This window comes from Leuresthes tenuis, unplaced genomic scaffold (assembly GCF_036924035.1).
Source record: "Leuresthes tenuis unplaced genomic scaffold, fLeuTen1.0.hap1 SCAF_22, whole genome shotgun sequence".
Classification (NCBI taxonomy): Eukaryota; Metazoa; Chordata; class Actinopteri; order Atheriniformes; family Atherinopsidae; genus Leuresthes; species Leuresthes tenuis.
In genome coordinates, this window is record NW_027325376.1 from 13,669,714 (window position 1) to 13,692,076 (window position 22,363).

At 40.0% G+C, this 22,363-nt stretch overlaps 1 protein-coding gene across 8 annotated transcripts in view; it reads right to left on the reverse strand.

Moving 5' to 3' along the window:
• dysf (dysferlin, limb girdle muscular dystrophy 2B (autosomal recessive)) overlaps window positions 1-22,363 on the reverse strand; it is an 84,394-nt gene that overhangs the window by 40,115 nt on the left and 21,916 nt on the right. For 4 of the 8 annotated variants that reach the window (XM_072376772.1, XM_072376771.1, XM_072376770.1 and 1 more), the window contains exons 17-41: window positions 21,931-21,963; window positions 21,544-21,659; window positions 20,758-20,871; window positions 20,487-20,664; window positions 20,255-20,379; window positions 19,948-20,054; window positions 19,520-19,715; window positions 18,157-18,303; window positions 17,917-18,048; window positions 17,533-17,699; window positions 17,259-17,373; window positions 17,076-17,181; window positions 16,839-16,981; window positions 16,117-16,290; window positions 15,744-15,828; window positions 15,565-15,642; window positions 10,264-10,445; window positions 9,934-10,074; window positions 9,177-9,206; window positions 9,043-9,078; window positions 7,711-7,752; window positions 6,795-6,896; window positions 6,373-6,534; window positions 3,637-3,811; window positions 3,474-3,547 (exon numbers count right to left, since the gene is read on the reverse strand). In XM_072376772.1, coding sequence (XP_072232873.1) covers window positions 3,474-3,547; window positions 3,637-3,811; window positions 6,373-6,534; window positions 6,795-6,896; window positions 7,711-7,752; window positions 9,043-9,078; window positions 9,177-9,206; window positions 9,934-10,074; window positions 10,264-10,445; window positions 15,565-15,642; window positions 15,744-15,828; window positions 16,117-16,290; window positions 16,839-16,981; window positions 17,076-17,181; window positions 17,259-17,373; window positions 17,533-17,699; window positions 17,917-18,048; window positions 18,157-18,303; window positions 19,520-19,715; window positions 19,948-20,054; window positions 20,255-20,379; window positions 20,487-20,664; window positions 20,758-20,871; window positions 21,544-21,659; window positions 21,931-21,963 — 2,960 coding nt within the window. The remainder of the gene's footprint in view (window positions 1-3,473; window positions 3,548-3,636; window positions 3,812-6,372; window positions 6,535-6,794; window positions 6,897-7,710; window positions 7,753-9,042; window positions 9,079-9,176; window positions 9,207-9,933; window positions 10,075-10,263; window positions 10,446-15,564; window positions 15,643-15,743; window positions 15,829-16,116; window positions 16,291-16,838; window positions 16,982-17,075; window positions 17,182-17,258; window positions 17,374-17,532; window positions 17,700-17,916; window positions 18,049-18,156; window positions 18,304-19,519; window positions 19,716-19,947; window positions 20,055-20,254; window positions 20,380-20,486; window positions 20,665-20,757; window positions 20,872-21,543; window positions 21,660-21,930; window positions 21,964-22,363) is intronic. The other 4 variants (XM_072376773.1, XM_072376776.1, XM_072376775.1 and 1 more) reach the window with 1 other exon arrangement.

The window sequence follows — 22,363 nt, forward strand, 5'->3', positions numbered from 1 at the left end:
CATAGAGGAGGTTGACAGGAATCACGAGCTTGGAATGCTTTTCCCAAAACCCAGAAGTCCTCCATAGAGTCACTGTCTTTAAATGTTACCTTAGAACTCCTAAAAAGGGCCAGCCCAGTGGTTTTCCATGTTGTAGTCCATTAACTTCAAATTCTGTACACTTAAACATTACTGCAGAGCTTTTTCCAAGACCTGCCATGCTCTCTTTACTGATTTCTAACCAGGCAGTCTTTGGTATAATACTCCAAACCAACCACTGTTTCTTATTTACTTTGCCAGCCTATATGGCCATGTAGGTTGTTTGTCACTACCCAGTGATGCGATGTATATGAATGTATGCAGGCAAGGAGATATGCTGTGAATTGTCTAAAAATATAGAAATCATTGCTCAGAGTTTTAAAAATGTCTTTCAAAGAGAAGTTTTTTTTTTAATTCTCTGCGTATCCATGTGTCCACAACAAACTGAGGTGTTGGGTGTCTCAGAACTTGTAAGTACAGTTTCGCATGACCCCTAAACAGCAAATACATAAAATGTAATTATAAGTGGTAATAAAATGCTCAAAATATCCTATATTGTTGTTTTCTTAGATTTAAACTAATTTTTCTATGTCACATTTATTTATCAGTGTACAGGGATTGTATTGTTTGATTATCAAGGTATATTTAACTTGGAGTATCGTCACATTAACACTAATGCAAATGCAGCTTTTTTTAATGTAATTAACAGCCTAAAAATAGTTCAGATCAGAATGACACATTGATTTGCTCCAGCGCTAAAAGGTTACTTTGATATCTTATGTAATAGAGTGAAATCATAGGTATTCGGAAGTGGTGTGAAATGGACCGTCTCTTCTTCGTCTCTGACTTGAGCCCAACTTTTACTTCTCCTCTCGACCATCTTTTACTCCTTTTTCTACCTCGAAACTCTTTAAACTCCGCTCAGTGTTTTAAACAAATGCATCAACATCTTAAACACAACAAAGACTCGTGTTTTTTGTTGAATTCAGGGGACCACAGTTTGATGACAGTGCATTCCTGAGTGAGACTGTCCAGCTCCCATCAGTCCTTTTTAATGCTGAAGTGATTTCACAAAGGAAAACTGTGGTTTCTTCAGTTAGTTTTTATGGGGCTGCATTATTTATGTTTGCCCCCCCTTAAAATGAACCTCATGTGGTCTGCCAAACCAATAAGACCTAATTATGTTGTCATCTAATTCTATACAAACCTCTGTTCACCAATATACACAGAGTAACCACTTAATAAACCACAGTAGTATCTGTGTATCAGGGGACAGGAGGTTTTTTGCTTTAGCTGACTGCATTTTCTAAGTAATTGACTTTACATGCTCTTCAAAGTCCGATGTCAAAAATCTTTGGCTGATATATATTAAAAAAAAAAAAAAATGGCAAAAATACTTTAATAGCATATACTGATCCAAAGATCATCAGATAAACCGCTCTTGTCGGGTTGAGGTTGTTGTTTTTGGAAACTTTAAAGCTTCATATGACATTTTTCTGGATGCATTTCAGTGATGAATATCGTGAGTGGGGGAAAAAAAAAGAGACTTTTTGAAATGGAGCTCGAGAAAGTCAAGAACAAAGCATGCCTGTTATTCAAGGTATTCATCCATACTTATGATTCTATACTCTGTTTTTAAGTGACAGAACTTGCAAAACATTTCCACAAAACACTGCTCATAAAAGAAAAAAAATCTGTCCACATGAAAACGCACACTCAGTTGAAGCTAAGTCATACTGTATCAGCTGATCTCACAACAGCTTTCTGCCCCTCAATGGACTAGCAAAGCAGCTCAGTCAAATGCACCAACGATGTTCCCGATGTATCATTCTTCAGCGATTGGCATGCACAGGACCGGGCAGATTTTTCTGTGCTTTTGTATTTATTGTTTCTAAGCAACTTTGTGCAAATGCCTTCCAGAGAGTAGTTTTTTCTTACTTACTCATGCTATTCACGTGAGGTCTGGAAAACCAAGGTTTTTGGCTTGTGACGTGAGACTTTGCACCGCCATCTCCTTGGATTTAACCTCATTTCAGGTGCCAATCAGTCATTTCTTCACAGAGGCATCAGAAAATGTTAAGAAAAATGTTATGGTGTCATATCAAGATGGTGGGACAGCTTAGGAAAGGAGGGGTTTTCTGCTGAAGAACAGTGAGAACGTTTTTGTTCGTCCGGGGCATCACTTTTGCTTTTGACTGAGCAGCTTCGCCCATACACTGAAGGACAGGGAACTGTTTTGACATAACCTGTTAGTCTTGTCAAAAAAGTTGCGTGTACACTGAACTGCTTTCTGTGTTCAAGTGTATTTAGCCTAAATTCTAAATGTGTGTGTGTGAAACTAAAGGAATTTAAGCAGGACAAATGTAGAATGGAAAATAAGAAAGAAAGAAAGACCCAAGAGTCTTAAACTTAATGATTGGTGACGAGTGCAGGTCTTGTGGTTGCCACGACAACCACCAACCACAGACATGGTTTGCCAGGTCATCATGTCAGAACATGTTGGGTTTTTTTATACTGCTGGTACCACTGAACACACATAATAACACACACACACACACAGTCTCTGAAGAAAGATGAGTGTTAATACTTGCCCTTTACACTTATTGGTCGCAACACCACACACCCCCTAGAAAAGTACACATTTGCACACACACAGATATATGCAAAGCTATCACAACAAACACAGCCTTCATGAGCATTAAGAGAGTAATGTACAACTGGAGAGCAAGAGTTCAGTTGTAGTTTGAACTTTTCTGCAATAAACACAAGCAGCAGCACGTTTTCTGTGAAATGAATGCTCTGCTCGTTCAACAGATATGACCCCAGTGAAAGCATCCATCAGTAATGTGATGCACAAGAGTCACAGCATTTCAGCCCATGACAAACCAAACACAAACCATCACAGAAACCTAACTTGGAGCCCTTTAGCAGCTTGATGGGCTCTCGATCTTGGGAAAACTAAAGCAGTGTGGCGTCTGGTTTTGTGTCTCTCTTTGTGAGAGACGTTTTAGTCGAAGACCGTGGTTTATTATTTGATATTCATTTCTGAGAGGGCCAGCTCATGACAGCATTGGCGTTACTGACTCGCACACACATGCATGCGCTGCCAGACCGGCTGTCACAATATGGACCGTAGAGGCTCAGATTAGAACACAGAGAGAAGTGGCTTCTGTCTGTGGTAAGGACGCAGTGAGGCCACTACATCTCTAAATGATAAGTAACTGGTTTTCTGTTACATTAATGTTCAAAAGTGTCGTATCGTCAACCTTTAAACATTGACATTTCTTATAGAAAACAGTGAGCTCTGGCTGAAAGTCAGACTTGCTAGAAACGTCAGACAGTAATGGACAGATGAAGTCATTGATGATTCTCTTTTATGGAAATAGCTTATTGTGATAATGCAGTGATATTCACAAGTAGCAACTTTATGGAACTATCTCGAAAGATATTCTTACCTGGTCAGGCATGAGCGGCGCCTCGTCATCGATGTCAACATAGACCTCCCCAGAAGTCAAATGGGGTGTCTCGCCTACACAAACACGCAGCAGAAAGACATGTTTTAACATGGATAATTAGTCTGGATCTTTGTTTGAATTCACCCATCGCTCTATCTCTTACGTCTCCATCCCTCATCTTCCTCCTCATCTGCTGCTCCCGCCGCCTCTTGAGTGCAGCGGTACTCTTCCAGCGACCGGATGGTGCACTGACCGACCACCGGCTTCCTCCCAAACTGACGGTTGTCGATGACTTTGATGACGATTGGCGGCATGTAAAGCTCTTCACAGGGGAGCCTCTGTGGAGAGATGGACAGAGTAATAGAGGGAAAGAATGAGAAACAGAATATGTCAACAAAAAAAAGAAGACAAGGTGAGTAAAGGACCTCCTTCAGCTGCAACAGACTCCCTAACTGGCCTGACTAATTGCTTATGTTATGTGCCTGTGTGATAGGTCACAACTTGATGAAAGCATGATAACACCTTCACAAGCTGCACCTACCTGAGGGAAGAAGTTACTTAATCCATCAAATTACAGATCAGATTTAATCTTTGTGAAGGAAATCAGGGCACAAGTAAGTAAAGTATTCAGCTCAGGGCTTTTGAGTTCTCCTCCCCTCAAAATTGAGTTTTTAACCCCGTTGATGTGTTCATAAGATGTTCTTCGTGTGTTGTGATATATCATGAGCAAAATCAGCTATCAATGCGATGGCTAGAGACTTCTGCTTTGAGTCTGCAGAGTACCACCTAAAGAAGTAACTGAGACAACAGCATCAGATACATGTGAAAAAAAATATCCATATCTCACACAACCAAACCAACTCAAAGGCCAAAAGGTAATTTGACCCCTCTGGCTTAAAAAGGCTACAGTGAAGTGATGATGCTAAAGACATACAATTCACAGAGTTGATATTAGATGGCTCGATTCTTCAAAGAGTCGTATACGATGAAACTGTGGACATGATATTTTCTTATCCCTCTAATCCTTGGACTTACTTCAGGGTTTGAATTTAAGGGAAAAATATGTGCATTTTTCCACAGTCTGATCGAGGCAGACATACCCTTGTGGTGGTCAAAAAAAAAAGCTTAATCTTGTTAACATTAAACTGTACGAGTCAGAGCAAGGAACTGCGTTTGAGGGAAAAATATGTGAATATTTCCATACTCCAGTTAAAGCTGTCATAATAAAACACTGAGGTGATCAACTTCAGACCTTAATATTGTTAACATTTAACTACAGAGCCCGATTTGGAGCTGCTGCTGCTGTTAGGGAAAATGTGCGTAAGATTTCCATATTTCATTTTAGGTTTTCACAAGAAAACACTTTGGAGGAATGTAATGGCAGCAATGTAAACTCAGTGGAAATATATTCCCACAGGATGTATGATATTGACTTGCCAGCTATGTCAATTTAATCTAAAAAAATGACAAAATAAGTGGCAGTGAAGTGGCAATAAGTGCACACATGTATGAAGTTTGGCTTTTTGTGACAATAACACTTGTTTTAGCTCTCATAATCAGCAGTTTTGATTTAGGAACAATTCATACGATGACTTTTAGACAACTCTGCACTTCTTTGTCCAAGATAGGATTTCAGCTTTCTTTCAGCTCCTCGTTTGGACAAAAGACAAAGTTAACAACTGGTCCACATGAACAACTTGGTGGTTTGTGTGGCAGCTTAAAAGCCAAATATGTCCCCCGTGAGTTAATTTGGTCGTGCTCATTGAAAATGATGACTTTTGGAGACGCTGCTGACTTTGGTTTAGTTTCAAAGTTCTGGGTCGTAATAATTTGATGGGGTTCTGGTTGATTCTGATTCTATTTTTTTTCTTTTTTTTTAAACAATTACACATATGTGTGTGTACACACATATATTCGCTTGTGATCTGGTTTTAGTAGTAGTCACAACATCAAGTATGCTTCCCTGGTTTGTCATTTCCCTATCACTTCACCCTTTTACAGAAAAAAACATGACTAAAGGGGTAGCCTGTATTCCCATCTTTCCACTGCTTTATACTAAATAACTAAGCATGGATAATGACTCTACATCTTGGAGATGTGGACATAGATACGTTTTACATGTTTTCTGATGAGAATGCGCTGGTGAAGCATTGGCTCTGATAGATACCCTCCCCCCCTTGGCAAAACTGTTTATAAGTTAGCTAAATTCTTCAGGACTAAATGTTTCATGTGTGCTTAAAGGCCTCGCTGACCATATGAAATTGCCATTTTGGGGAAACAAATCATCTCCGTCTATTTAAAACATGAAATCGGCATCAGAATTACAGTGAATACATATTTTTTTAAGATGTGTATTTAACAGTTTTTAATTACAACGTCTTAAATTATTTTGTTAAATGTAATACAGGGATTAGATATTTTTATTTTGGTTTTTTTACAGTACATCTCACTGTTTTTTAAAACGGTGTTGTGCAGCACATCACAGCCCTGTCTGGCTCTACGATTAAAGACACACTGCATACATAAAATCTTGTGTCTGAGATAAAAATGCTCTTTAGCAGCATTCAGCTGAAAACTGTTAGTCAGCTTTTATCTTTGCAACACCCAAAGTAAAAATTTCCATTCTATATTACAGTGGTTTAGTGACACATAAAATCCAGTTGTTTTTTTTGGGGGGGGGTCTCAAAAAAAAAGGTAGCTCAGAGTCATCCTCTCTGCTGCCATTATTGTGGCTTCACTGATGAAGATAAATGGCTGAAACAACCCACATCACAGCAGAGCTCTCATTAGTCATGAAAGTGGCCAGTCTCTGCACTGATTGCACTGTGTGTGTGTGTGTGTGTGTGTGTGTATATATATATATATATATATATATAACAACAAGTCTCTGCGCTCTCACCACATCAAGGATGAGCGTATTGATGTCAAAGTTTGGCTTCTTCTTAACACTGCGGATGACGCAGCTCTGGACGGTGGTGCCACCGCACTCCACCTGCAGACTTGGAGACGTGATGCTGGCCAGCTGGAAACTCTTCAGGTTCCGAACGCCCCATGCCAGGACCTTAAAAAGGGAGGCAGGAGGAGAGGGAAGTATTTATGTTATCCGGATTTACCCAAGTGAAATGTCATTTAATAATGAAAAATGGAGTAGGGGAATGATCAAGGGCTCAACCCAGAGCCTTTAAATTGCTCGATAAATAGTCCAAAATAGAAAGATATTAAATAGTAATACAATGACGAACAAAAAATTTAATCTCTGAGCTTGCAGGAAACAAAGAAACAAAGCATGCTAAAGTTGTTCTTGCAGATCTTAGCAAATACCTCGATGGCGGTTCTCTGCAGGACAGGTTTGATTCCCTGAGGAACCATGAAGACGTTGGGCTCCCTCTGAGGAGGTGGGTACGGAAGATCCGACTCTTCCGGCTACCAACAGGAACGCAGGACAAAAGTGGGTCAAAGACAGGTCACTGACAGGGTACGAAAGTGAAAAACACAAGAGAGTGAAGCCGTGCGGTTTACTGCCAGCTGTATTTTGTTTTAAACCCACATTAATTGTTAAATGATGCGGTTTAGTACTGTAGTAGCATGTCAAAAATGTTTGGTTACAGGCACACATATGTAACATTTTACTTCCCTTTAAATTAATCCCTTTGTTATTTTACAGAAAGCATACATACCAACAAGATCTGTGGAAGGCTAAAGACGACACGTCTATAAATCTATTTATCCAGTCATATCAAGTTGTTTTAATAAAATAAAGAATGGCAAAATGTAGTGCAAGTACATTTCCAGAGGCACAACTTGATTTTGATATAACCAGTTGTTGTTTTTTTAATCCATGGTACTATCACCTGACAGATTGATAGATAATTATTATGCAACAACAAAGTTTTTCTGCAAAAAACATTTAGCCGGTTGTCCTGAGATACTGGGACTTTCTTGCAGTCCTCGGCTAAAATATACTTTCAATATTTAACACATGTCCTCTTTGGGCTTCCGTACACATCTGCAGCTCTATGGAACAGGAAACCAAATTATGTTAGTGGATGGAAAAACAAAGAAACCACATGAAAAGAACCAACTGAGGAAGAAGAGCACGCTTGTGCCGTATGACAGTCAGTCTGTGACATGCATGCATGATGAGGTTATCTGTGTGTGCTGTAAGAGGACACGCAGACATTAAACAGGACGGCTTTGGACGGGCTTGACGTTTAATGCGTGTGCTTCTATATTGTACCCATTGCTGCAGGTTTTCTGTGAGGAATCCAGGAAACATCAACTGAGGGAGCAACATTGAAGAAAAGTAGACAAAAAGATGAAAAGCAGTGAAGAAGAAAAAAAGAGAAAACTCACCACAAAAGATAAATGATCAGACCGTTTTTTTCTTTGTTTTTAATCACTGCAACATGCAGATCGTTTTGAATTCATTCATGAGCAGAAGTCAAACTTCTTGCATCCCCTTAGCAAAAAAGTAGTATACTTGAAGTTCATTTTATTAAGTATGTTTGAGTATAACTATAGCAAGAATATTACAGACCATGTACTTGTAGTGTACTAGAAAATATATTAATTTCATACTTAAATTGGAACATTTTAAGTTTACAAAAGCACACTTTCAAGTATACAACAAGTACACTCATCTATGTACTGTGTACTAGTTATATACTTCCAGTCCACATTTTAGTTTATTAAAGTATACTTTAAGTATACATTTATGAACTTATAATTACTAAAACTAAAAAAAAAGTTTCTGCTAGTTACTTAGCATATTACTTGTAGCACGCTATTTATATTTATGCATTTGGCAGACACTTTTATCCAAAGCAACTTACACAGGGAGGATAAGGGGGTCTTGCCTAAGGAACCCTGCTGGAGGCAGTACCTGACATGCAGGGAATTTAAACACAGGCCACCCACATGAAAGGTGGCGATGTTACCACTGCACTACAGACACTTAAAAAACAAGAGCCTCTATGAAATCGAGTCCTTCTTTGCTGAGTCAACAACTTGACCTAATTCTGTACTTGGATCAAGATAAACTAAGTGTTAGTACTTTGTGGCATAAAGAAGTAAGAAGTATACTAAAGTACAAGTATAAGCTTTCTATTAAAGTATAAGTGTAAGTCTTAGTATTAATGTACTTAGACTGTCTTAGACTTTTCTTTGTACTTTTCAGTATATATACTATTCTTAAGTATATAAAATATAGTATATAAAAGTAAACTTCAAGTATACTGCCTCAGTTTTAAGTATACTCGTAGTACACTTGGATAAAGTACTTTTTGCTAAGGGTTACCTTGCATTATTTTTTTTAAAACTATTATAAAAAAAGCACTGCAGAATAATAAATTACTTCTATTTCAGCAGGTTTGCTTACTTGTGAGAAGTAGACAAGAGGGAAGAGACATATACAAATACATACAAATACTCAAAACCTTGATGACAAATACCAAAGCCAATTTTGTCTTAAACTAGTCATCTGTATAATATGAGTGAAAAAGAGATTTTTAAAAAATGTTTGGTGACAGACAAAAAAAAATGATCGCTGCAGCAGTCGTAGTAGTTTTACCTCATCTAACACGTGTGTGGAGCTGACGATGTCTCCCTGTTGATGAGACAAGCTTCGTTTTAAAGATGTCATGTCCACAGATGTTAATAAAGAAAGACAACTCCACGGTGGAGAGGTAAAGAAGATCAACTGACCTCTTGTCCTGGAATGTGGTGAACTGCTGCCTGTGGACACAAAATAGTAAATTACTGGCATAAAGTTATTGTTTAAAAAAAAACAACACAGCTTTGGGCAGCTCTGTTGTTGAGGCTTAGAAAGACATGTATGTGAAGTATAGTACAGTTGTTGGGTAAAACTCTGTCCTGCCATTTAGTCAAGACCTCCTTTTATGACATAATCAATGCAGATGGAAGTTTTTAGCATCAAACTTCAACATGACAGGTAAACGTAGTGTGTAAACTGTGTTTTATACACAACTGCAACTTTTCGCTAAAACCTAACCAAGTAGTTTTAGTGCCAAACACTAACCAGGAAATCATGTTGCCAAAACACAACCAACTACTTTAAAACAGTGTTTACACCCGTGGTTTGGTTTTTGCTCATGTTTAGTGTCAAACCATAAGGCCATATCTAAATAATAGGTAATTGTTCAACTTGTATGACGTGCATCAAAGACTGGATGATACTTGTAATATAAACTCATCTTTTTTGTGAAATTGCGCAAAACATGACAGTTTGGGTAGATTTTAGAAAGTCTTACTCACCTTCCTTTTAAGCCAAATACTCTACTCTAACCAATAACATTTACCAGATCAAATATTCATATTTCCAAAACCCTTGAACACACTCGCCATTTCACAAAATTGAATATGGGCAGAAGAGGGGATACATGTAGAAAGTCAATGCAGAGGGCTAGAAGGTGGTAATGAGACTGAAGGTAAAACCGCTGACCTTTTCTCTACGTATGAGCTCAAAGGCGGCCAACAGCTCGCCGGCGCTCTTGCCCCCTCTGCGAATTGGGAACCAGGCCAGACGGGGCGAGTTAGTCAGGGAAGGCTGGCACACGCAACGGCCCATGAACTCATCTGCTCCCTAGACATTGAAAACACAACATAGACATTCACAGCGAGTATTTTATAGCGACATAGAGGAGCATATAAGATCGAGTTGTTTTGATTTGAATTAAAAGCTTAAAGCTACTGTAAAATTAGGACTGGTCCAGCCAAAGTCTAGCCCAAAAGAATATGCATACATAACAATTCCAAGAACTTAAACACTCACATATGTGTCCTGATCATAGAGCTCCACAACAACATTGGGAGGATTGGTTATTGTTGCATCGGGGTCACCAAAAATCTCCACCTCATAGAAGATGAGTGTCTGGTCCCAGGTGGGATTGAGGGTGTTGCGAATCGTCACCGTTTTCTGGGACTGATGGAGGAACGACACAATGGCGTAGGGGTCTGGAAAGAGAATATTGGTCATTTTTCTTAAGTTAATTCTCCGTTTGCTGTTTTAAACCTGCTGTCTCATAGCTCTACAACTGAAGGGTCGAGAGAAACTAAGGTGTTGCCGGTTCAGTTTACAGAAGAATTACTTTTCATCTCACAAGCATCAGCCTGCAAGTGTAGCCAGACCAGCTGGCTCAACACAGAAGATTGGATTACAGCATACATGGAGGGGAGTGACTGCGTTTTTAGGTGAGAACATCAGTCTACCACAAAATCTAAATACTTTAACTGCAAGTTTCAATAATGCATGCATTTCTGCTTTTGCCAGGAGTATTTTTATACCTCATTTAAAGAAAACAAATAGAAGAGGCTTTCACCTGCAATTTTTCCAAACAAGCTTATTCATGTTTACTGAAGCTTGTATTGTTTAAGACGTGGCTTTTGTTTTTTTGCAGTTTCTTTGAACATTTTATGGTTTGACCCTTGGGATGAACTTACTGGGATTCCATTCCTGGGAAGATTGACAACTGCCTTGAATATTTTCCACTTGTAAGTTACCTTTCTCATTGTAGAATGGGCAGTAGCGTTGGCCTTTCTAAGTGATCAGTTCATCAAGTGCATTGATCAGCAGCACCTGGCTGATACTTACCCTCTTAATTCTTATGGAAGCACTAAGGGTGTACCGTGGTTTTCACACACTGCTGCTGCATTTTGACTCAGCTTTTGTTCAGTAAATAATGACACAGTGTTGTTCATCTGACGTTGCATTTACCTCATTTGAAGACCTGGTAAGGACCAGATGATTTTTTTATTCTTCTGATACATAAAAACCTAATTAAAAGAGGGTGTACTTTGGTTTTCATGTGATTATTCTGTGAAGGCAGCTGTGGATACACTTTCTGTCCTAACTTGAAGAGCGGAAGTTCTTCTTGAGCACAATGAATGCACTTTAATGAGTGTCCTAACAAGTATAGCTATAAATACTTGTGTATTCCAGGGTCCAAACAATCCTGGCATCCCACACAGTGACATCAGCAGCTTGGGAATGCCGAGCTTGAGACAGAGTGCTGGGAACACCGCAATGAGAAGTTTGTTATTCCAGGTCATAGCCACTGTCCTCAGTGTTAACACACACGAATAACTTAAAGTGTGTGTGGCACATGCATAAAAGCATGTACTTACAGTTACTCTGACCGAATAGTTTGTTGTTTCAGGCTGAGTAACGAGTCTCTGTGGAGCCGTTAGCATCGGAGTAAACAGAAGTTAAAATGCATTTTCCCACCAGCCCTCAATTAACCCTGTAGCTGATACACACATGTACTGTATAGACACACCACCCATGGTGACCCGCTCAATTACCGTCCATTCCCAACAGCCCAATAGCTCATATAAACAGCAATACAAATAGCCCAGGAGGGGTTATGCAAGTCTGTGTGTGTTTATGTGAGTCTGCAGAAGGGAAGCAGGAAGCTGCAGTAGTCAGTGCTCCAGTGGGACCAACAGAACTACAAAAACCCAATAAAGACTGGGGGGATGAGGAATAATATATATAAAATTCTATTTTACCTTTTGCATACTGTCTTGGACTCAGGTATCTAACCGGATGTTACAAATCTCCGTTTTCAGGCTTAACAGGTGGCTCAGTTCAGTCTCATCAGAAATCACGTAGAAGTGTCACAATATATCAATTAACCCTGAAGCTGATACAGGGTTGCTCATTGTGAGATTGTAATATATTCCTAGGTTGTTGCTTTCTTTTGGGCAGCGTTCACATGACATGATGAAAACGGCAACGCATGACATGTGATAGTCATGTAGATGCTTGTAACTGTCTAACTTTGCATTGTGTAGCACATAGACCTAACCATTTACCTTAATCCAAACACAAGTAAAGAATCACAACTGGGAGGCAAGAAAAAAAAAAAAAGGATGATTCTCAAACTTTGTTCTCTACAGACCAATGTTGTTATTTCATGTTCTGGCTCGGTGACAAATCCTGTCCCATCTGGGAAAGATACAATTGTGGTACCAGCATGGAAAAAAAAACAAAAACTAAAATTATAAAAAAAGCACACTAATTGTGTCCATCTGCACACATAAAATTACTTTGGTTAGGGTTAGCCTAGGGTTACCTTGAGTTGATCTATACTGTCCTATTAGTGACTGAGTAATTGCATTTCCTCACTGACTTTTGTTGAACACAAAGGGGTGAAAAGTTGAAAAATGTCTTCAGACAGTAAACATGAGACTGATAAAAGAGAGAGAATTTGTGAGCCATGTGTAAGTGAGCTTAAAACCTCAAGTTGTTGATGAATGAACTGAGTGCTGCTTTAAACAAGTGGAAAAACAAAGACAAAAAAAGAATGGATGAAAGACAGAAAGACAGAAAAAGAGATAAGGCCGGTATAAATGAGAAAACGACACATGGGTGAAGAAGGAAATAAAGATCCCAAAAAAGAGGGATACCAAGTAAAAAAAGAAACCCTGAAAACCCTCAGTGTGTGGTAGCTGACACAGTCTTTAATCATGGCCACCAAAACGCCATGTAATACCAGATTAACACACAACCGAAGCCCATCCATCAGCTCTACTCATCCATTACAGTGTGTTTTTGCGTGTCTGGGTGAGCTAACAGCTAACGAGGCTGAGTGAAGATAGTGATTTATCACTAGTCTGTTGCCTGAATCCTCTCTGACGTTCCCTCTCAGTAACCCTGTCTTTAGGCAGACTCTCATCTATCATTTCTTTCTGCCGTCCAGCCGTCCTTCTGTTTTTAAGAGCTGTTTTTACATCTGAGTCTGTGGCGAGCCTCTGATTAACACACACAGTAGCTGTAGTTTCCATGACCCATCTAAATCAAAGGGTGAACCTTTCTCTTATTTCTTTTTTTGATTCTAGTTACAGTCAGAGCTGTTTTATAATTACATCAGCATCTTTAATGTTGTTAACTCCCCACATCCAGCTCCCTTTTTCTTTCTCCTTTTCTCTTGGCATGGCTATGTAAAATCACAAATCTCAATTAGATTTAATCTGCTTGATATTAAAGTTTGATGACCCTTGCTTTCTAGGAGCTCTGCCTGCCTCACTGAGTCTGAGTCTTGCTGTTTTGTACACGAGTGGCTAAAGCTGAGTTTCCCTGAGCCAAAAGCAAACCTACAACAACCATCGTGGTAATGCTGTGCAACTAATGATACTTAAACCTGCATTGTTCGATTTCTGTCAAAGTGAGCGCAGCAGACGTGACATGTTATTGGCTACTTCATAATGCGGTTTGATCTTATTTAGCTGCTAAGTGCTGAACTGTTCTCACCAGCTAGCTTCTGACTTTGTCTGCTTGCTATTTGGGCATCATCAGGCACAGATGGTTTATTTAACCTTTGAAGCTCCAGGCTATTTTTCTAAATTACTGCCTGACAAAATACTGAAATCCAATCAGTAATAACTCTGTGACTTTAGAGCCAAACTGAACAACACTGGGCTCTATGCATATTAGGCAATGCTAAGATGCAATAAGTCTTCTTGTCGCCTTCACCAGGCCAGAGCGAGCTTTGAAAAACAGAAATTCCACCTATGAAAATGTAAAACTCAAGAAGGAATAACAGCGTCACAATTATGAATCAGAAACCTTGATGCTATTGCTCCACTGGCACTTCAGTTTGATTAATTCCCCTTTGCTGTATCTATTTTAATCACAAGTTGCTTTCGAAACACAGGAACTACAACCTCAGTGCTAAATAAAGTTGGGAAGCCGTGTAAGATATAAATCACAGGATGCTGTGATGCACAAATCTAAAGAAAATAATATTCTATTCTCAGTAGAACAATGAAAACATAAAACATTTATTATTTCATAAAAAAACAGGAATGGACTCCAGCCCCTCTGTGACCCTGAGTTAAATGATATGGATAGCAAATGGATGGATGAAAAATATGAGCTCATCTTGAATTTGTTGGCAGCAACACATCTCAAGAAAGTTTAAATAGGAGCAATAAAAGACTGTAAAGTTAAGCGGTACTAAAAAGAAACAATTGGAGGAACATATTGCAGCTAAATATGTTAATTTGGCAGCAGGCCAGAAACATCATTCGGCATAAAAAGAGCACCTTAAATAGTGTTCCTCTACGTAAAAATGCAAAGATTATGAATATTCCATCATCTACAGCACACATTATCATCAAAAGATTCAGAGAATCTGAAGACATCTCTGTTTTGCGATGGACGTGGCTGAAAACAGTACATAGGACGCCTGTAATCTTCAGGCCATCAGGCAGCACTGCATAAAAAAACAGAAATCACTGCATGGGCTCAGGAACACTTAAAGAAATCATTGTCTGTGAACACAGGTCACTGTGCCACCCACACCCCTGTCATGCAAAGAAGAAACTATTTGTGAACATGAACCAGAAACACTGCTGTCTTCTCCGGGTCAAAGCTAATTTATGATGGACTGATGCAAAGTAAAAAAAACTGTTCTGTGATCAGAGGGATCAAAATTTAAAATTATTTTTGGAAATCTTAGATATGACGTATGGACTGAGGAGGAGAGGAATAATCTGGCTTGTTATCAGAGCTCAGTTCAAAAGTCTGCATCTCTGATGGCGTGGGGGTGCGTTTGTGCCCGTGGAACTAACATCTTTGCACATCTGGAAAGGCTCCACCAGCCACTGAAGCCTGAAAGGCTTCATCCAGAAAATGTTAAACTGCAAACTGCATTTTTTACAATGAAACAGCTTCATAGTGGAAGAATCTGGGTGCTGGACTGTCATCAAGCTTTTTCACTAAATGAACATTTGGTCCATCCTTAAGAAAGGTAAAAAACATTTAACAAGAATAATGACAATCAGTTAAAATACTTCAAAATGAATGATGAAAATTATCTATTTACTGACTGACATTTTGATCATGTTGCTCTGACACTAAGTTAAACTGAGATTTTATCTGATATCATTCCCAACTCACATTTAACGTTTACAACAAACAAGACTGGGGAAAGGATGAAAACAGAACAGAACACCAAAACTTATATAATAAATAATTAAATCAAGCTCTTCAGCCACTAGATGGTGCAAAGTTACCAGAACTGATGGACACAACAGCTGCATGCGATCCATGGACTTCATTGCACTGTACCTGAGAAGCTGTCTTTGTCCATGGCCAGCAGGTCTCTGGCTTGATACAGGTAGCATCGCAGATGGTAGCGGGTGCCACCTACAGACACATAAGACACATTATACGTACAGTGACAGGGAGAAGAAAAAGGTAGATGAGGTGGAAAAAGCAAACAGCAGAAAGTGTGAGTGATGTCTTACGGTCAAAGAAGCAGGAAATGGTTGGTCTGTTCACTCCAAATGTAGTTGTGACTGATTTGTCATCGTGTTTGTCCTCTATGCTGCTCTGTTGGAGGAAGAAGAGGGTAGAAAAGAGGAGAATGGTGATAGAATGTACCCAAAACTCAAGCTTTGAGGTTGAAATACTCTGCACAAGATTGCAATTCTGGATTTGGACTGAGGGTCAAAGCTCAGTCCCTATCTAGCTTACCATTAGGCAACAACACTGCTTTACAGCAAGCTACAGCTTGAGCTGTAACTCTAATGTAGTCACTAGATGTTACATCTCATCACCTTACGATGACAAGTGTGATGGATGTTGAAAACTTATCATTAAACATGTTTGTCCCCTCACCAGAGAGCACTCAAGAGCAAAGATGGCTGCTGGTCCTGTCTTCTCCAGCGGCTCCATACGGCATCTCCACCTGCGCCTCCTGAAGCTGTCCGTCTTCCGGGGCTTCAGGTGGAACTTCCAGCCAAACAGCGATGCATACTCCCAACCTTCTCTTTCAGCCTCATCCGGACGTTGCTGCGAAAACACACACAGATTGACAGCAGCTCAGTCATATCTCATGGTAGATTACTCTGCCATCTGCTCAGTCAGATAAAATTGACTTCATTCAGGTCCTTTTCCCAATTGTATGACCAACAGAAGTCAGAAGTCATTTTCACCTTTTCTCATTTGCAAAACTTGAGCACCATCTAGTGGTTTAAAGAGGAAAGTTCAGCTGTTCACATGGAAGAAGTCCTAAGAAGATCAGGGACTTATTTGTCCTTTTTTTTTTTTTTGCAAAAGTTTGCAAACAAAGGCAAAAAACATTTTGACCAGAACTATGAACTGGATCATCTGACATGATACTTTTTAACTTGCCTTTTACAAGTGGGAAAATGAACCGATGATCACAGCAAAAATACTGTGGCATCTTTTACGTGTCATTTTGAGACGTTTCAACCTCATCTTCCCCTTGCTTTCATGATTTTCTTGGAAAAAGATTCAACTATGAGGGCTTTTAGTATATTTCTTGTTTTTTTTATCCATCTCTCTGGGTGTTCGATCTGGTCTTTCTCTCCTGCTACCTTCCTGAGAGCTTCCATCTTCTGCTGGTCTCGCCTCCTCATCCGTATCCACCGTCTTCTGCGGTTGGTGTGGTACATCTTCTCCGCCGGCACCCACGACTTAGGGCGGCGATCGGGAGGAATGGTGATGCCGTACTCCCAGCCTGAACACACAAACACACAGAGTACAGGGCTTGTTAGGACTGAGTTTACCTGAACTCTGAACTATTTTTGTTTTTAGTGTGTTTGTGTGCACACCTTGATCATCCACAGCCCTGTTGAGATCTTCACTCCACTCCACCTCCTCCCAAACCCAACCAGGAGGACACTCCACCTCGTCCTTTGGCACTGCTTTCTCCCCATTCTGACACGCACACAAATTTCAGATTTACTGAAATGACTGACGCCACAGCAGGTACAGAAAAACTCTCTCACACGTACCACATCAGTGTATCCTTCTGTCATGCCGATCCACTGTCCGCCTGGTAACCTCATCTGGTTTTCGAACACCTCCTCTGTGAAGGTCATGTGACCGGCGTCCACATCAAACAGCAGGCTGAGGCATTGCCAACACAAACCAATAAAGATACACTCACACAACTGACCTACATTAGACTTTGTTTTTATCAGCTTTTGCAGGAAGTGATAGGAATCAAAAGGACAAAAAGAATTTACAAGATTTCAAACAGAACATTTGAAACGGATAGAGACTCACGTCCTCTCCGGGCTGATGAACCAGTCTCCAGCCCAGGTCCAGCCAGTCGAGGGTTTGAAACTCTCTTTGGGCAGCTTCACTCTTCCAGTGACGTCGCTAAATTTTGGGTAGGTTAAACCCGTTGTACCCCAGCTGCCCACCAAAGCCAGCCGGGTCTGGTTCTCATACTGCAGAGAATCAGAGACAGGTTTGGATAATTAGATCGCTCTTAAAGCACTTGTGCAGACTTGAGTAATGCTATTATTTACACAGTCTATATTAGCAGCAGTAACAGTGGCAGGAAATAAAGGCAAATACTGACAGTGGTGGCCCTAACAGATAATCAGTATAAAAAAAGTTGTTACTGCAGCACCATTCCAGTTGTTTAAAGGTCATATGACTCACCGTTTCGGCAAATACCGACAGTTTTCCCTCAGCACACTGGTTGAAGTGTTTGACATCCGCAGCCAACCCAAACCACACTTTGACCCTCAGCTGACCGGGAAGTTTGGCTTCTGCACCGCTGCCTTGTGGGTACTGCGCAGCGAAAACACATGCTGTCTGTCACACTTCATCATACAAGAGGAGTGTGTGTGTATATGTGTGTGTGTGTGTGTATATGTGTGTGTGTGTGTGTGTGTGCACCTTAAGAAAGACGGTCTGCAGCTGTCCACAGTGTTTTCCAAAGTGCTGCTGGGAGAAGAGGACTGTGTGTGCTGGGATGCGGTGGTAGGCCACCCTGCGGTCACCCTGCAGCATCCATATTACAATGTCTGGAAGACTGTTTTGGGGCTGAGAGAGACGGCACAGAAAGAAAAAATTAAGAGAGGAAAAGGAGCATTAGCAGTAATTTGTAATTTTTTTACTAGACTTTTTTTTGGTGGTCATGAGCACTAGTTTTCCAGGTTTTCTGAAGGTCTTTCAAAGATTTTCTTTGGATATTAGCTACCTTTTAATCATTTTCAGTCCAGTCCTTGTACCCGACTATTTTCAGAGGATTTTATTTTTATTTTTTTAAACCTCTTAACACTGACACTTGTTAGCCTGAAAAACTATCTACAGCAGAGGAACAGTATCTGAAAGTGATGTCCTTCAGAAATAAGAAAATTCCAGCAAAGACCTGACACAGGACCTCAGAGATGCATCTATGACATTAGTTTTAGTCCATCTACTGTTCACTGAAGTCTCATCAGGAATGGTCTCCATGGAAGGGTGGCTGTCAAGAAGCCACTCTTAAGGAAGGGAAGCAGCGAGAAAAGGTCAAATGACAAATGACAGAGGAACTGGACTGAAAATCAGTGACAACAGCTCTTAAGGAGGGATGAATCCTCCCCAGCACCCGGACCTCAACATTACTGAAGCAGTATGGGATCATTTTGACAGAGAACGGAACAAAAGGCAGCCAACATTCAAAGAAGAGCTTTGGGATGTCCTTCAAGAAGCTATTCCTATTCCTGAAGACTTCCTGAGGAAAGTTCAAGCTGCGTTGAAGAATAAAGGTGCTCATATCAAATATTGACTTTCAAGCCTGTTAAAATTGTACAAACTCTATATCTACCTTATATACAGTATTTCCATTAAATCTGCACATTTTTCCTGAAATGTATCAAGAAAGGATCAGGATTGCATTGCATCACAGAAAATTCACAGATTTTAACATGCAGGGTGCTGTTTGAGTGTGAAAAAACGAGTAACTTCCACTGAAGGAGCACTTGATTTCTGCCACAGACTTATATATATATATATATCTATAGCTATACATATAGCTATAGATATAGTTCTATATATTTCAGACAATTAAAAGGTTCTGTTAATGTTTGTCAGACAACCCTGCCAAGGTTGTACTTAAGGCATCGGGCTTTAACCAAATGTCCATATGTGACAAGTGGGAATGAAAATTAAACAAAGCATACTAAAGGCTTAGTTGATTATTTAAATAGTGCAAAATGATGGTCTAATTCTTTACTAGAGTATATCTAACAGTTTGTGGCCTCAAACACACACACACCTCCTCTGCCATGGTCTTCAGTCTGTTGGCCCAGTCCTCAGCCTGGTCCAACACTGTGGACAGCTCTGTCTCGGTTCCGTTTTTGAGTGCCAACGCCGCAGTAACAATCTGCTGCAAGTGGAGGGTTCGAATGTGCCTCAGCGAGCGATCCAGAGGCGTAGCACACTGCCAGTGCTCAATGGAAGGCAGCTCTTCGCTGTGAAAAGAAAGAGAGGAACCAAACCCAGAAAGGCATGAAGAAATTGACAGCTGGTAACTACTTTACTGATGGGCATTTTAAATACAAAATCATACAGTAAAAAAAATAATAAAATATATATATATCGTCTGAAATGCACTGGAATACTGCAGTAACAATGACTGGAGGTACTGTACATCCCTCTACTAGATTAAACAATTAAACACATGTGACATGAGCCAGCATTTACCTGCAGTCTGTGATGAGCTGATCCAACAGTTCGACCACCCGGAGCTCCACCTCCTCCATGTCATTGCCCGTCTTCACTTCCAGCTGAACCCGCTGCAGGTTTGTCTCCTAAACACAAACACACCGATAAACTGTAAGTGCGATTCGCACTGAGGACATCTTTGAGCTCAAACAAACAAAAAAAGATATGGATATCTAAAACCAGCTCCTTAAAAGTCCCCAGGGATCTTTTGAAGAGCTCAAGGGTTTCTCAATTTCTAGGGTCTGCAATTCCTAACGAGAACAAATGCAGGTACAGCAGCACACACCAGTCTGTCTATGATGTCCAGCAGCATGTTGAGAGCTTCAATCCTCGGTCGGATATCCTCCCACTCTGAAGACACAACCACCACGGGCTTAATATTACCCCAAGGGAGGTAGTAGTAGTGGCAACCTGGAACACACACAAGAAAAAAGCTAGAACCAGAGCATCATTACACAGTCATCCCCAGGTTATTCATCAACAGTATTAAACAGCTGAGCCCCTGAAGTCTGACTTACCGTCAAACACAGCCCTGCTGAACTGTGTGGTGGAGGCCAAAGGGAGGCAGGTGTAGTCAAACTTGTTGCCGTAGTTACCGATGCTGACCTCAAACTGAATGGCATCATCGACGTCTTGAAGGAGCGTGGCCGAGTAAAACGCCACGAAGAGAGAGAACTTCCTCTTCCTGAGAAACTTCTGTGTGACGAAGAGAGATTGAAAAAGAGGGATGGTATCTATCTCTCTCCCTACTATGCATGCAGTGTGTTTTTCAGATCCTCCTTCTCTCACCTCCACAACCAACTGATCATCTGATGGTATGTCTTCAGTTCTCTGCTCCGGCTTGTCCGTCAGTTTTGTGGTTAGTTCCAGTAAAACTCTCCCTCTGTACGCCACGCCCTCACCCTGAAAGACAGAACGAATTGAATTAGAAGTTTATTTTATTGTCATTATCAAACTAAATACAATTTCTTTTAAAAGAAAGAACAAACTGGGATAATTTTTTTTTTTTTAAAAAGCCAAAGATGTGATGTCTGCTATTTGATTTTTGCCAAACCAAAATCTTTCAGAATCAAAAATTTGACAGATTTTATTTTTGACTGCTGAACAATTCACTCTTTGATAAGCAACTTGGACATTTTGCTGTAAGTTAACAGCATTGTTTACCATTATGTTCTCTGTATCTTTGACAAATGCGCTCACCCAGTACTTTATTAGGAACACAGAACCAGTACTGATACGTGCCTATCTTTGCTCTTGAAACTCAGGTTTTTGGTGTCATGGACATGGATTTCTGCTCTGAACATAAGTGGCTGATTGTTTAATAGCATAACTGATCAGGTGTTCCCCCAAAAAAAGCATTTTCCTTCTCCTATATCTTTGCATGAGCTGTTTTCCTCATTTTTCTACATGTATTATGTTCGTGTTTGATGGTAAGCAGTCTTTCTAGGATGTTACTATATCTTTCTGAAACACTAAAACCACCAACTGTCAATCGGTAACAGATAAAACTGAATGTGTACTGCTGTTTCCAATAGATTACTCAATTAATCTGAGACACTGCTTATAAAATCATACTTTTCCCAGGTTTAGTGCCTCATGTGGGTCGCTGAAGGCGGTGAATTCTCTGAGGCTACCGTACAGGTTGACGAAACATGGGCCAAAAGTCGGCAGGAAACCAAGACTGTCATCAACTGCAATGACAGAGAATGGACAGCAAGTTTATCATCAGCAGGTAAAATGCAGAACTATATATGATGATGATGATGAAGGAAAGACTTTTTGAATAGGATAAGATGTTAAGCTGATAAAAATTTCCAAATTTCTCCAGAATTTAGCCATGATTCAAATAGATTTTGGTTAAAAGGGGAAGAGAATTTATCTGAAATAAAGTGAAACTGATTAATCGAAATCTGAATGGTTTCACACGAAACAAAGGTGGTGTAGAGAGGATGGTGGACATACTGCCAGAGTGGATGGTCCGAGGAGTCAAGTCATCTGAATGCGTGGAGAGGAAGGATGGTTAAGAATTCAGTCTCAGAGAGAGAGGAAACAGATGTCTTTGAACGCAACTCAACCCAAACAGAGGCACAACACCGCAAACTCAAACACTCCGTGTAAGATCATTCAGTTGGTTTTATGTGAGGGACTTGAAGCAAGGCAATAAAACAAGGAACCGTATTATGTTATACAACAGCAGAAAAAGCTGTTCTCAAAGAAATCAGAAACGGATTTATTAGAGATCCTTGAACTATTGTTCAATGTTTTAGTGTTTTTGTATCATCTCTCTTGCACTTTACATATTCTGTGAACCAGTATAAGCTCACATTATAACATTTAGTAGTTATTCTTAATGATTTGTTTGGGTTTGTCCTTTCCTAAAAAAAAAAAAAAAAAA